At 45.9% G+C, this 15,719-nt stretch overlaps 1 protein-coding gene across 2 annotated transcripts in view; it reads left to right on the top strand.

The window, feature by feature from the left end:
* The window catches only part of LOC149342785 (synaptogenesis protein syg-2-like), a 116,085-nt gene that overhangs the window by 91,028 nt on the left and 9,338 nt on the right, over nucleotides 1–15,719 (top strand). The window contains exons 10-12 of one of the 2 annotated variants that reach the window (XM_089542236.1): nucleotides 10,661–10,786; nucleotides 11,442–11,469; nucleotides 12,085–12,137. In XM_089542236.1, coding sequence (XP_089398362.1) covers nucleotides 10,661–10,786; nucleotides 11,442–11,469; nucleotides 12,085–12,137 — 207 coding nt within the window. The remainder of the gene's footprint in view (nucleotides 1–10,660; nucleotides 10,787–11,441; nucleotides 11,470–12,084; nucleotides 12,138–15,719) is intronic. The other variant, XM_089542237.1, reaches the window with a different exon arrangement.

Consider the following 15,719-nt stretch of genomic DNA (forward strand, 5'->3'; position numbering starts at 1 on the left):
CGCGGCATTGAGGCTTGCTTTTCTGTTGTCATCAACAAAAAGTAACGGACGGTCTAGTGCATGGATAATTACTCGTTAACGTTGCTTCTCCATCACACTCCGTTTTCCCCACATGCGCAAGGTTTTTTGGGCGCATAAATTAATTCCGACTTTTGCCTTTCATCTGAAAGAGATGATGGCCTGGTGTTTGCTGTCCCCGAACCAGCAACAAAGCTTTTTATAACACGGCACCATTCGGCATTGTTTTTTTCTTAAACACGTGCAGAGAAATTCCGGCCGCATTAACACACATGAAAAATTCGTGTAAGGTCTTCCTGCGAAGGTGCGGCAAGAAGGGGGACACTTGTTCTAGCCCTCGTTAACAGAGATTATCTGAGATTATGCTTATACCAGGTGTTTGCAACAGAAACCTTTATTAATATTCTATAACATGCCTTTTTTTCTGTTCCAAAAGTTGGTTTTTTTGGTATGGTAGTGTATGCCGTGATGGAGATCAGAAGATGGGCAAGCAGGTCAGGGAAAACATAATATTTACATTTTAAACTGTCATACTCAGGCGCCTCATTTCAAGTGAAGGTCTGTCTTTAGGATGTTAAAGACTTAATTATTCTTGGTGCTGCAGGCCAAAGAATGAATTTTAGCTGTCCCGAACGCGACTTTTATATCGGGCTGCTGAATAGCTCCCGCAGCTACACCCAAAATCGCATATCACTCAGTGGCGTGCATGGCACAGTTATGGCACCTACACAGGACAGAAGAGCCTTTATTCAGCTTGGTCAAGCGACCAGAAGTCTCGTAACGGCGTCTAGAACTGCTGTCAACTAAGCATTTTCCTCATTACGTGGTTAATAAAATTCCCGAGAACGAAGAAGCGCAAAATGGCGCACCTTTATCAGATATAACTTGAGCTACGATGACTGGAAAATAGCATGCTTACTGCGCAAGGGAAAAAAAAAATCTGAAATCCGCTGGGGAGCGCTTACATTTAGCGCTAAATGAAGAAATATTCACTTCTAGTTTTGTAATTTCCCCTTTCGTTATACAAGAGGCTTCATCATCGATGTCATTGATTGTATTGGTCCATCTTTTCTGCAAAGCGTGCGTCATCGCCTGCCGTTAATCTTTCACGCCGGCCCGTTTGGAAACGCCAGAGAGCGACTTTTTTTGTCTCTTGGTTACTTACTCACACATCAAGAAACGAAAGTATGGCTCATACAAGGTTACCACCATCGAGGAAAATAGCGTGAGGTAAGCGTGAAATTTTAAAACAAGCGCGATTATACCTCGGCTGCCTACAGAAGATGTCTTCCGTAACGCCGTCATATTGAATTATTTTAGGCAAGTCCCCTCCCCCCTCCCTCTCCTTTTACAGGCCGCGAACATCGCCAATTGCAGAGGGCCCTCAGTGTACTGATCACGCAGGAGTGCACGTGAAATCAGCTTTGGCTTTCTGTAACGCGTGCTTTGCCGCACAGTATTGCTTAATGCGAAAAAGCATCTAGCAGATTGTAGTGGCCCGTACTGTTCCCGTTAAAATTGCAAGCGTATCTACCTACCCGAATGCCCGTTTGCTCACCCTGTATCTCATGAACACAAGTGTAACTTTCTTGGTAGAGTGCCCGCTTACCAGCGTAGATATCGCTTAAGCTTATGACCACGTCAACAGCATTGTTAATTAGCGGCAGGGCAACACTTCAGCTTTTGGCATTATACGAACTACCGAACCGAAGTAAACGCTGCACCCCCCCCCCCCCCCCCCCCAAAAAAAAAGGCCTCTCCTACAGACATCGCTATAAATGTCTCAACGACAAGGTTACTTCCAGAGGAAAACTAGTTAACGACAGAAGGTGGATTGAATGAGAAAAATAGGACAAGGAAGCAAGACCATTAGGCAGCACTTTCTTTGGTTTAACAACCATTACAAACATGACTTTCGAAAACGTCAATCACTCGACCGTCATGCATACTACGTTCTGCTTAGTCACAGTAGGCTGTGTACTTAAGTTAAGCTCTGTGATTAAAATTAGAACGCTAAAACAGTCAAGAGTGTACCGGAGGCTACAATGTGCACTGCACATGCTCGTGCATATTTAAGAGACACTGAAGAAAAATTGAAGCTGCCTTGTATTGATCGATTACCACGTTAAAATGCCTACACCATGGTCTATCTTCACAACCACGCTGCAATGACGTCAAGTACTATAGTTGCGGATCTTTGAGGCTAGATGATTCCGCCATCCACTTCCTGCCAGAAGTGACGAGTACATAGTTCTATCGATGCTTTCCCCACCGTCAAAAGTCATAATCGACTGGCGGGAGGAAAAAATTGTTTTTCATTTCGGGGTTGTTCAACAATAGATACACCTTCATGGAATTTTACTGAGAACAAAATTAGACAGAGTGTCCCTCACTGGCCCTTTAACGCGCTGAAGCAACGTGCAGAGTTATCACACCGCTGATGGTGGATGGTATGGTGTGAATTGGTGTTTAAAAGAAACACGGTGCACATTGGACAAAGGAAAGCTGCTAGGAACTATTTCCATTCCAAGCTGCTGCGGTACAAAATGAGATTCTAAAAGGAACTACAGAATTTCCACCCGTAACCCGGGAGAGGAATTGGCGACTGCAACTGCGCAGCAACTGACTGGCGATATTCCTACATGACTGCACACACTCCAACCCACACAGGAACCATATGACAAAATCTGGCAGATAACCTAGAGTGGTCACTTTCAGATTCAAATATTTTTCGTTTTTCAGGTCTACCTAGGGGGCATTTCTGCTGTGGCATTTACCTCTGAGATATTCCCTCGGATAGCTACTGAAGTAAAAGGAGAAAAAGCACATGCATATCATAAGCATCTACTTTGGAGTAATTAGGACGCATACTTGGGCCTAACATTTGGCAAAACTTCCGTTTTGTACGTACAGGCCCTTTTACACTCTACATAAGAGGCGAATAGTGCGTAGGATGACGAAACCAGCGGGCCAGTTTCCCTAGTAGCGTGACTAACTCGACTGGCCGTTTCTTCTCTATATGTCGGAATGAGCTAAGCCATTGAATGTTAGGCACCGTCTGCAGTTTTGTGCCTACACACCATATTTTTTTCCCCTGGCTACGTATGGGAGTACGCTACTTTGCATATATAAAACCAAATGTATCCCTACATTGATCCACGTGCAAAAGTGAGCACGGATATGCTAATCGCTCGAGCTTGACCTTCACACAGCTCTTCCTGGTGCATTTATCAGAGCCGTGCTACATTGGCTGCTTCCAGTGCTTTTGGGTTAATTCAAAGCTTTCCTAGAAATGGCAGCACGTAGAGTTCTCATTTTACTAATAACCCCACCGTGGGGGGAGAGAGAGAGAGAGGAAACTTTTATTTAAAATGAGGAAGGTTGCTCGAGCAACTTGGGTGGCACCCCTAGTCCAAGGCGCCACTGACGGACTTGCTGAACCAACTTAAGTTGCTGATCCAGGGTCTCGCTGGTCAGGGCCACCTCCCACTGCTCATATGTCGGGTTGGATACAGTTAAGTGTTTTGGTTTCGTTGTGCATTCCCACGATATGTGGTAGAGCGTAGGGCAAGCTCCACACCAAGGGCATGTATTCTGATATTGAGTGGGGCTAATCTTGTGTAGGATGAACAAGTTAGGGAAAGTGTTGGTCTGAATTTTCCTCCAGTCTATGGCTGCGGAGGAGTCTAGTTTTATGTGAGGGGGTGGGTATTTTCTGCGCTCCAGCCGAATATATTCTAATCTGTCACCATAGGTGCTAGGCATGGGCGTGGGGTAGGGATGAGGATCCGCCCGGTGGGTTAAATCTCGGGCTAGATCGCTGGCTACCTCATTTCCAGCTAGTCCTTCGTGACCAGGTGTCCATGTTAGTCTGTGTGTTTGGCTGAGATTGCCAAGTAGCTGTGTTGCTCTTGAGGGAAGCCTGCCATTAAGAAAGTCTCGGCAGGCTTTTTGGGAGTCTGTTATAACGTGGGAGGACTCTCCTCTTTGGTCTTTATGTTTGATGGCGATAGCTATTGCCAGAGCCTCTGCAGAGGAGGGGTTTTCTGCATAGATAGAAGCTTGGAGAGCCGGTTTTAGTTGGTGGTCAATCGCAGCGACTGAGAACTTTCCCGGCGTGGGGTAGGCCCCAATGTCTACGTAAACGGCTTTACGGTCGTTTTCTAGGTGTTTCTGAAGTGCCTTTGCTCGCGCTTGTCGTCTGCCTTGCTGATGAGCATGATGCATATGACGTGGAATTGGACTAACGGCGATCTTTTCTCGGGTTTGGAGTGGAAGAGAGGTTTTACTGCCTCTTGTCTCCAGCCCCGGCCATGTCCCTAATTTAGTCAGGATCGTCCTTCCCGCATTGGTTGTTAGAAGGCGTTCTTTTTGGCTTTCCAATAGGGCTTCTTGGAGCTCGGTAAAAGTGTTGTGCAGACCAAGCGCTAGGAGTCGTTCTGTAGAAGTGGTTATTGGAAGATTGAAGGCAGTTTTGTAAGCCCCTCTTATGATTGTGTCGATAGCTCTGGTTTCCACAGTGCCCAGTTTTTGGTAAGGGAGGCCGTATGTTATCCTGCTCAGAACTAGGGCCTGGACGAGTCTAAGGGTGTCCTCTTCTCTCATACTCTTGCGGTGCCAGGTAATGCGGCGGATCATTCTTGAGATTTGATTAACTGTTGTTTTGATGGTTCTGATCATATGGTCGGATCTGAGGTTACTTTGAAGCCAGAGCCCCAGTATCCGGATCTTGTCCACTTCATTAATCTTGCGTCCTCCCAGGAAAAGCTCAACTTCTCCTGGGGATGTGTAAGGGAGTTTGTGGAGTCTAATGACCTCAGACTTCTCCGGGGCACACTCCAGACCACTTTCCGCAGCAAATTCTTCAACCCTGTGTATGGCTTCTTGTAGGGCTTCTTCTTTTTGGGCTAAGGAGCCGTGTGTGGCCCATAGAGTTATATCATCGGCATAGACCGTGTAGCCTATGTCGGGCTACGTTTGAAGCTTTCTTGCTAGCTTTAGCATGGCAATATTGAAGAGGAGGGGGGATATTATAGCCCCTTGAGGAGTACCCTTGTTAGGCATGGGGAAGGGATGAGAACGGACTTCACCAATACCTATGGTGGCGGTTCTGTTGGAGCTCTGTGATGTGATACACGTGCATAACCTTTCGATCGCCGTGCGCTTCAACGTTCTGCTTCGAGTTCCATGAGGAAAAATAAAGTAAATTTATGTGCAGTAAATATATTTGCAGATTTCCAGAATTTTATATTGACATCTCTGCGCTGTTATAACCGAGGTAAAAAAAATGCGGACGATAACGTTACTTCCTAATGCGAAATTTGAGCGCAGCTCATCAGCTGTTCCAGCTTTTCCATAAACTGAGGCAAATAATTTGAGCAAGAGATGTATGTACAATTACAGACAATTTGTTATTTTTCACACATATTCCTTCAAGAAACACTCCACTAACAGTTCTTGATTTTCATTATGGAAGCTTGGTAGTCGGAGAAATAGATGGATATATGCTTGCCTTGCTACACCAATGCCTGGTTCTTAAAGAGGAGGTGTGTGCAAGTATTTCGCGAGGTTCTTACAGCCGTGGGAGGCGTTACGAGCGAGAGGAACGGGATGTGCTCCCGCATAAGTGGTAAGAAATTCCTGTTTCTCGTCATATCAACATTAAAGTTCCCAACCACCCTGCCACCCTGGCAGTTAGCTCACCGTTGCCAGTGCTAACGCATTCAGTCCACATCTCTCTCTCATCACCCCACGTACCTATAAGCGCTATTAGGCGTCCACTGACCCAGGAAGCCAGTTATACGCACTTCCTTTCCTTAAAGTGATCCGAGTGTAAAAAGTTGTCAACGCCAAACACAAGCAGAGAGAGAAAAACCTTTATTGTAAAAGCAATTCGGGGCACGCCCCAGGGTCCCCGCACGACCCCACTGCACTCAAGTGTTTATGTTCCTAAGGTCCATAACACTGGCAGCCCGGCCAGTGACGACGCCGCCGGCCTTTGGCTTCAGCAACGCGTTTTTGGCACAACGCTGTCAATGCCAACGCATGCAGCACACATCTGTCACTACCGCCACGTAGGTTAAAGCAGGATTGAGGTGTTCACCGTTCCAAAAGGGCAGTTATGCGCCTTCCATCTGGCTCATGTGTCCACCGAGATGTGAGACAGATACTGCTCCATTTCCATGCCTAAAAAACAAATTTACCAATTTTACCCTCTGCTTTCCAAGATCCCGAGATATGTGAGACAGATACTGCGCATTTCCTTTCCTCAAAAACCAATTTGCCAATTTTACCCTCTCCTTTCCAAGTTCCCGCATTGGTTTTGCAGCTTAAAGTGCGACTAAGGTGTCCACTGCTGGCTACAACGGGCAACGGTGGTGGTGGTGAAAAGCATTTATTACAGGTTACTACACATAGAGAGGTAGTTTGGGAGGTGGCCCCTAGTGCGCCACCCCCTCACAATACTAGGTGGGGTCCCTATTCCGGGACCCCATTTGACTCTACCGCCGCTCGGGTACGCCGGACCATGGCCTGTTGGGCTGGAAGGTCGTGGCAGCCGAGCAGGGCCACCTCCCAGTCCTCTCGGGTTGGGTTGGGGTTGGGGGTGAGGGAATTTTTCTGGCATGCCCACACCATATGGTAGGTGTCAGCCACCTCCGTACAGTATGGGCAGAGGCCAGAAAAGGAGGGGTTGAAGTGTTTCATGACTGCCGGGCACAGCAATGTATTCGTAAAAAGACATCAGAAGACGCTCACCTGCTTTTCCCAGCCCCTTGAGGGGGGTCGGGTACTTGCGGTGAGAGTCTTGATAGTGATTGACTATGTCTTTAAATTTTAAAAGGGGTTCGTTGTCCAGATCCGAATCGGTAAGGTCATCGCCAGGGGCGACGACAACGGTGACGGCAACGGCGACGGCGACGCCGCAAAACGCAGAAACGGACGCCAAAGAGCTGCGCTCTGAAAAAATGGGTGTTATCCTTCTTTATCGAATGAAAAGACAATACCCACTTCAAGCACGCGAAAACTTTTGTTATTGCAAAAGCCATCCTGATTGATAGCAATAATTTTTGGTCCCATTTTCCTCCTTAGGCGCTGAAGTTGATTTTTGTGTTAATATCGCGCTGACGTAAACGTAAAACACTGTGCAGTGTTACCGAACAGTCGCGCAGGTGAATGTGCTAGTTGTCGGAACTTGTTTTTGTGATGCCAGATGCGCTGGCTAGCCTGGGGCCGTATTCTAAAAGCTGTTCATTTTCCGTTGTCTATTTCGCGTCCATTCAGTTCTTTGTGAGTGGTCACTCAGATATACCGGCGGCTTTCAAGCGTCTGGGGCAAGCGACCATGCCATTGCGAGATTGGCGACAGGATTTCACCGTTGACTGCATATCACAGCCAATGAAAGCCAGTGAAGAGGCCCGGTCGCCAACTACCCAATGGCCGAGTCGCTTCCCACAGACGCTTGAAAGCAGCGGGTATATCTGAATGACCACTGATAGAGGACAAAATGGACATGACAGGGACACGGAAAATGAACTGCTCGTAGAATAAAGCCTGTGTAGAATAAAGCCTGTGTAGCATAAGCCCGAGCGCGAAGTGAAGACTATAGCGTAAGACTCAGCTCATTCTGCGCACCTACCTGCATTCTTTGCAATTTTTACACACAGGAGCTGTTCGTACAAACAATTGTTTACGAGTGCGTTCCTTAACAATAGGTCCAATAGATTGCGCCAAATGCTATTATGACGCAGAATGTATCGGTTAACTTCTAATAAGGCTTGAAAGCGGACATTTCAGGCCCCAGCATGCTGTTAAAGTCCTAGAATAAATCCTACTTGGTCCACTAAGGACAACATATTCCACTACAAGTTGAAAATTATGTTAGTAGGCCAGGTGAAGACCGTTCAGTCTTTCCTGGAGGCTTTCAGTTCCAAAGACAATGTTGCTTCCACTTCCACTGTAAAAGCACTTCGGGAGTGCATGTAAATTGATTCAACGTTGGCTCGAGCAGCTAGGATGTTACATGATTGTTTAAAGTATTTTTTTTTTAAGATCTGCGAGAGTGTTTAGAAATCACTGTCAGAAATAATTGTTTCACTGCCACACTAACAACGTCCAAATCGACACATGACTTTCACTGCAGCTTGATCCATACGTCGTTGCACTGCGAACTGCGAGAATTTGACGGAAGCTTCCATATCCACTTAAAATGCCATACAAAAGTTCCCCATGGAGTATGAGAGACGGCGTTGCGGATTAATTTTGGTCACCTGGAGTTTTTTTTTTAAGTTCACTTACATCGCGTAGCATATCGCCTGCATTGAAATGCGGTCTTGCATACCTTGGGTAATTCAACTGAGCGTCGAAGCTACTGAAGCATTAGTCTTTCTTCAACCTTTAACCACCACATCGTGCAGCTTCCTAAATACGATGTAAGGTAAATGCTGGCAGGCTGCTATGACCATGTATCTCTTTCTACACTCAACGGCAGGAGCTGTGCTAAAATTCTAAGGCTTATACAACGCAAGCGGGGCAAGCGAAGCCCGTGGCATGACATACTTGGTGTACATTAACGCTCCATGTGGCCTGCGAACTTTTCATGACATTTGCGTAATGCGGCAAAATTGGGCAGTTCGCGGGCAGCGGTACACAATGGCTAGGGATTTCTTTGCTGCTGAGCAGGAGATCACATGTTTGATCAAAGCTGCAATGGAGGCTGCATTTAGATTAAGGCACGATGCAAAGACACTCGTGTGCTGGCATTTTAATGCGATAGCGTTAAAGGTCCCGTTCACCATACATCGGGTGTCGGCGTTGTCGGCGCCGTGAACGAAAAATCACGGCTATGGTTCTAGCAGGCGGTTTATAGAAGGCAACCTAGGAGGCAGGTCACGTGACCTTGCGGCGTCATCACCTCTCCAATGAATAGGTTTGGTTTGGTTTGGTTTGGTTTATGGGGTTTAACGTCCCAAAGCGACTAAGGCTATGAGAGACGCCGTAGTGGAGGGCTCCTGAAATTTCGACCACCTGGGGTTCTTTAACGTGCACTGACATCGCACAGTACACGGGCCTCTAGAATTTCTCCTCCAAAGAAATTCAACCGCCGCGGCCGGGATCGAACCCGCGTCTTTCGGGTCAGCAGCCGAGCGCCATAACCACTGAGCCACCGCGGCGGCTCTCCCCAATGAATAGTGAGCGAACTGCCAACCGTGGCAGGTGACAGTTAAATTAACGATTGGTCGCTCGGGAAGAGCCACCCGGGTCGCACAAGAGCCACCGCTGGGAGCATCTGTCACTGTCGGGGAGTGGCTCATGGTTTAACTGCTGCACTGCTGCACCAGTAAGGGTATGACGACTCCTAAGGATCGATGAATGTAAAGTAGAAAATGACCTTCTGCACATATGGGAAGTAACCCAGTAGGCTATCGCGTCATACGCTTATGTCAGAGCTTAAGCCCCCCCCCCCCCCCCCCCCCCCCCCCCCCTTTAGCGACCCTTAAAGAAGACCGGCGAGCGGAAATTAAGCCAGATCAATCTGCTACAGCCAATCTCTTTGCTGACAAATTTGCTCAAGTGCGCACAACGGTAACTAATTTTCTCGCATATTATTAGCCGTTTCACTTTTTTATACTGGCGGACTACTCTGACATAAAAGCCTGCTTCTGTCGCAATTTCGAGGAGAACTGTGCATATCACATGCAATACGAGGAGCGGAAAAGCTCCTTGCAACGCGTAGCCTCGATAAGCAGTACCTCAAACGCTTGGTCTAAATTTTAATTTCAGCAAAGTTGGTCAAGCCATGACATGTGGTCCTTGTACGAATTGCTATATAAGCTTGTGATGGCAAGTTTTAAGGCAAATTTAATGACACGGGGAAAACACATATCCTCTTCACATGTTGTGCGGAACCGGTGGCGCGACAGAAAAATTTAGTTTTCGGTCTAAGTTAACAAACGTAACTTAATAATAGCAAGACCGAAGGTGCTTTAGAACTGTCTCTTCCAAGATGCAAAGAATGTTGAATTTCGCAGTCTTAAAGCGTTACCGTCACCTTCAATTGCGATTCATAGATTTTATGTCATCCTTTCTATTTTTATACTCAACTTTTTAGATATTTGAAAAAATACTTGAAAAAGTACTGTAGGGTATGTTTGCCTGTCAAAAAATATTGGCACCGAATGCGTGCGGGATGGTGTTTTCAATTTAAAAAATGAACCCGCTTATAAATTATTGAATAACAGATAATTTGAAGTTTGCGGCGCGATGGAACATTGTGCCCATTTTATCAAAAGGTCCGGAGATATGAACAAAAACATATTATAATAAGAAATAGAGCTGAGCGGTGTACACAATTGAGAAGAGAAGAAAAATCTATACATGAATAATGGGTAGCGTAGTTGTGATATTTTGCAATGAGTTAGAAGAGTTAACGAAGCCATTTTGAGTTTATTTATATTATTTATATTGTGTGCAAGCTTTCCATGTTGTAATAAAATAAAAGTGCAGCCAAAAAGGGAGAAAATGTAAGCATCTCTATGAGTCAACACTCTGAGATAAGACGGCACACTTCTCACAATATTCACTATGTCCTACTGCTATGGTCGGCATTATATTGAAATTGTGTTTGCTTCTTTGCTTTTTCCAGAAGCCGGGTTTATTGTCAACACCGGAACCCTCATCGCAGCGGTCCTGAGTGCGGTTGCCGCTTTCCTCGTGGTCTTTATAGCACTCATGCTAATCAAGCTTCGGCACAAGTTTATGACCAGTAACGGTATGCATTCAGCAGAGTTCACCTTTAATCTCCACCTGAAGCACTTTGGCAGAACATCGTTTTTTTTTAGGGTGGTGCCATTAAATATCAAAGTCTATTACTTCCCCAAATTAACTTCGATTCCTCATGTTCTCCGAAAGTTAAGCTGTCGCTCTTAAAAGGGTTCAATCATAATCCACACATGCTTTCCATTTCTTATATACACTTTTAGTTACCTTCTGCAATGATTCATAGTGTGTCTTGAGGCGTAGGTAGGGCAAATAGATATTTTCTTGGCTTTACTTAATAATGTATTTCTCACGGATTATTCCCGTGAGAACTTGCTGTTTGCTTAAGATCATGGTTTGTAATATCACCACATCGATAGAGGGGCTTTAAGCAGAGGTCAAGCCCAGGACCTCCGTCCGGCATGGTTTTGAAGATCAATTGCGCCGATATTGAACTGAGTGCATGTGCTTAAACAATTACTCACTTTAGCGCACTAGACAAGGTTCAGCGCAGCGCTGGGCCAAGCTGAATCTGATTGAAATCGCAGAACTCTCAAGATGTTACTACAGACGGGGGCCCGAACCCCTAATTACTCGAAAGACAGGCACTAAATGCAGTGCATTTTTACGTCGTTCTTTCAACTTTTATTCATCTCTAACGCATGCAGCGACGAATAGATGGAATCAAGGTGACAGGTGAGTTTCATGCGCAAAATATTACTTTCCGCAAAAAGTGACTGCCTTGATATATATGTCTACTATGTTGTAGTCTAACCTTTTTTTTTTTCGCGCACATATTCAGTTAACCTAATTGGACATAAAGTATGCCTTTTAGGTTGCCCCTTTTCATGTTTATGTACTTTTAGAGAGCCCAGCATGTAAGCGTTAAATAACAAATGGTTCAAGTTTTGTTAATTTAATTTTATTCCTGCGTTGCGCAGTTTCTGAGAAAACTTGCAAAAAATGCCATCTGCTCCGTTATGTAGAAATTGATTGTAAAACATTTTATTCGCCTGAAAGAGCTATAATTGCACTTTAAAATAATCCCCATCTCCTCAGCATTTGAAAACATACCATTACATTATTATCCTACAAGAAATTCGTTTTGCGAGCTGATATCCTGAGCGAGTATTTTATTAAGTATGCACTTACATAGTACTTTAGTCACTAATAACTTGTTTACGGCGACTTTTTCTTGAGGAGGCTGATGATTCTAATACAGCTGCGCGCATTTTCTCAATTGTCTATTTTCGACGAAAAGGTTGTTTCCTGAGGCTCATAAGACTTGCTTCGAATGTTGTACTTTACCAGATCACATTCCAGCTATCCAGCTGAAAACGAAGACCTGAACACTGATCTCAGAGGTAAGAGAGCAGAGAATGAAATATATATTTTTTAATTTACTTTCTGATCAATCCTATTTCAACCATAAAGTTTACTTTCTGATCAATCATATTTCAACCATAAAGTGATTACTCTATTATTTCCCACTGATGAAAACCTCGAACTAAGAAAAAAAAACATTCTCCTGTGCTTTAATTCGTTTCGATGGACTGTTGGCTTTTGTCATATACACACTGTAAATATATGAAGGATGGCAACACTGATACTAAACGGGAATAGCATGGGGGAATGTTTTTATTTATTATTTTTATCAAGAGTGTCTTCCAAAAGGTGATTAATAGTGTAATCGTTTTTACCTGTTTGATTGTTTTTAACACTCTAGAGGTCGTGAATTCGACCCCAACGGTAACATGTGGTTGCTTCTTGTTGAATTTTCTAATCAGTTTTATTTTAGGAAGGCAATTGATTACGCTGCTGATTTACCATCGGTCGGAGAAAGAAACAATATTAACAGTAAAAAAACTTTCCTATGCTCTCCCTGTTTTCAGTTATCGTTGACTTCCTTGAGACTTGTCTCTGAATGAGCAGTTCGTTTTCTTATATATATATATATATATATATATATATATATATATATATATATATATATATATATATATATATATATATATATATATATATCCAAGCAGGTTTATCTTCTATGCAATATATATAATACTTTGCACAAGTTTCTTCACAGGCGAAGCAAAAAGTTAATAGAGACATCAGTATTTGTTGCCTAATAAGAATTACCATGCATGTGAAGAAATTGCAGTTAACTTGCGCTTGTGATAAATATTGTGACGAAGACGAAGCTGGCAGTGGCGCGGGACGGAGCGTCCGTGCTAGGCCAGCGGCCATTAAATCATCTCATAGCCATGGTTCACCATGTCTCATTCTTCGGCTGGCCGCCACGTAACATTTGGTGTGAGGTGCTGGGGTCCCTTCATCGCCATCCTGGTCACGGAGCTTCGGCGTCCTGGGCCTGCCGTGGACATCGGCCGTGAGTACCTAGTCAGCGCCGCACGGCCATGCCCAGCCCGCCCGACCTGAACCGACCTCGACGCTCACCCCAGCCCCGTCCCCCGCCCGGACCACACTACACGACGACCCAAGACCAGACGGACCCAAGACCCGACGGACCCAAGACCCCACCGACCCAAGACCCCACTGACCCAAACGTGAAGACACCGTCCCCCTGCCTCTGCCGTACGGTGCGTCCAGAGACCTCGGCCGTCAGCTCCTGGCACCCTACGGCCCGGATGCTTCGTTGACCGGGACTCATTCTCTCATCTTTCTCATCGTGGCGGCCAGCACTGCACCATCTTCTACATATTGTTCGATCCTTCACTCAAGACCATCGCCATTTCGCCGTCTGTTCGTCACCGATCGGGACGATCGCTCGGAGGCCCCGGGTAGTGTGACGAAGATGAAGCTGGCAGTGGCGCGGGACGGAGCGCCCGTGCTAGGCCAGCGGCCATTAAATCATCTCATAGCCATGGTTCACCATGTCTCATTCTTCGGCTGGCCGCCACGTAACAATATGTACTGCAGGAAAGCCAGGCGAAATAATTTTACAATGCATTTGGCACGCTTGTGTCAAAACATCAGATAGCATCTTTGGTAATTTACACCGCGCTCTATTTTCTGTTTTTTTTTTTTTTTACCAAAGGTAGTTGTCCATTGCAGCTATCGGCGACGTTCTCCACGAGTTTAGAGCAGTGGCGCCACCTATTGGAGTCAAATCAATACTGACAGGCGCTTGCATGCTTGCAAGTCGGCACCAGATGGCGCCTGCTTCCGACTTTTCAGTGGAGGAGGCCGAAGGCGCAGATTTTATGTGCAAATTCTGCGTATTAGGTGCACGCCTGGACAGGGCTGAACAGGCGAACAGCGAACTAGTGCTAAGGATGGATGCTCTAGAAACAGAGTTACAGATAGAGAGGGCAGAGAAGCGTAAGCTTCAAGTACAGCTATCTCAGATCGAGTCAAAAACGGCTGACACCGCCATTGGAAGCCACAATGGCGGGCATTCCAGCGCCAGCCACGTGGATGGGGCTTGCACTGGCATGGACAGCGAGGGGCCAGTAGGTCAGACATGTTCAGGCAGGAACAGCTATGCACAGGTGGCAGCTGGGAATTCGAGAGGCGGTACTGAGAAGGGGTCCGGGCTACTTCCAGGAAATGAGGGCACAGTCGCTGATAAGAGGCAGCGAGATCCGGAAGTTAGGAGGGAGTGGCAGAGTACCCTAGTGCTTATCGCTGGTGACTCAAACATGGGGCGCTGCAAAAGAGCTATTCTGGACCGGGTGAAGGGTGATAGGCGGGTAGCAGTCGGGGTGTTTCCAGGAAAGACAATGGACGATGTCCTGACAGCGACTAAAAGTGAACTTTCCGAGAAGGCTGCAAGGCGTAACTTGGTAGTGGTAGCGGCGGGGCTAAATGATGTCCTGAATGGTAACGCCGCACAAGTAGGGAAAACATTAGCTGAGGGAGTTGACGGTATAAGGGCGATAGCACAGCAAGCGCAGATCGTGGTGTGTACAGTGCCTGAGGTACAAGGAAGGAATGCAGAGGTTGCTAAAGACGTTGTGAATCTTAATCGCGAGATAAGACAGTTAGGCCTCGAGAAAGGCTTTGAGGTGGTAGAAATAAACAAGGAAGTGCACAGGGCAGGTTCGGGCAGAGACTTTGGACGAGATGGCATCCATTTCAGTGGAAGGGTAGGAGAAGAGATAGGCAGGCGCCTGGGAGGCCGAGCGGTAGCTTTTTTAGGGGGTCCACGGTGGCTCAGGGCGTAGGTGTAGGTAGAAGCGATGTAAATGTAACAATGGCGGCTGATCCCAACAAAATGGCCACTAGGAGGCCCAGAAAGAAAACTACGAAAAAGAAATTTAACGCCAGGATCAGTTACATAAACATGCAAGGGGGTAGAAAGAGAGCGAAATGGCTAGAAATAGAACAGCAGTTAAAGGACGAAGCAGTAGGTGTGTACGCTCTATGCGAGACACATCTGAGGGATCTAGAAGATCCACCTTTCATCGATGGCTATGTCTGGGAAGGGTGCAACAGAACAACAACGGAGAAGAAGGGAGGAGGAGTAGGTATGCTGATACATCAAGGAACAAATTGGCAAAGAATAAAATCAACTTGCAAAGAACATGTCTGGGTATCAGGTACAATTGCTGGCAAAAGGACATGGCTAGGGGTAGTTTATTTAGGGACCGGGGACAAATGCAGGCAAGATAACAAGGATCTAGTTAAGTGCCTCAATGACGATATAAAGCAGATTGGAGACGGTGTCGATATTATTTTGCTTGGAGACATGAACGGCCACATCGAGGATCTGGATGGATACACAGATTGTAACGGGAAGTTAATGCTAGACTTGTGTGAGCGGCACAACTTAGTTATTGTCAATAGAGAAACTAAATGTGAGGGTCAAATCACGTGGGAATCCCGTAACAGGCAAACAACCATTGACTACTGTCTAAAGTCGCAGGGCATCTATAGCAAGCTCGCAATAATGGAAATAGACGAAGAGGGGAAGGACAGCCTAGGAA

This window comes from Amblyomma mixtum, chromosome 5 (assembly GCF_055824585.1).
Source record: "Amblyomma mixtum isolate Tamu chromosome 5, ASM5582458v1, whole genome shotgun sequence".
NCBI classification, from domain to species: domain Eukaryota; kingdom Metazoa; phylum Arthropoda; class Arachnida; order Ixodida; family Ixodidae; genus Amblyomma; species Amblyomma mixtum.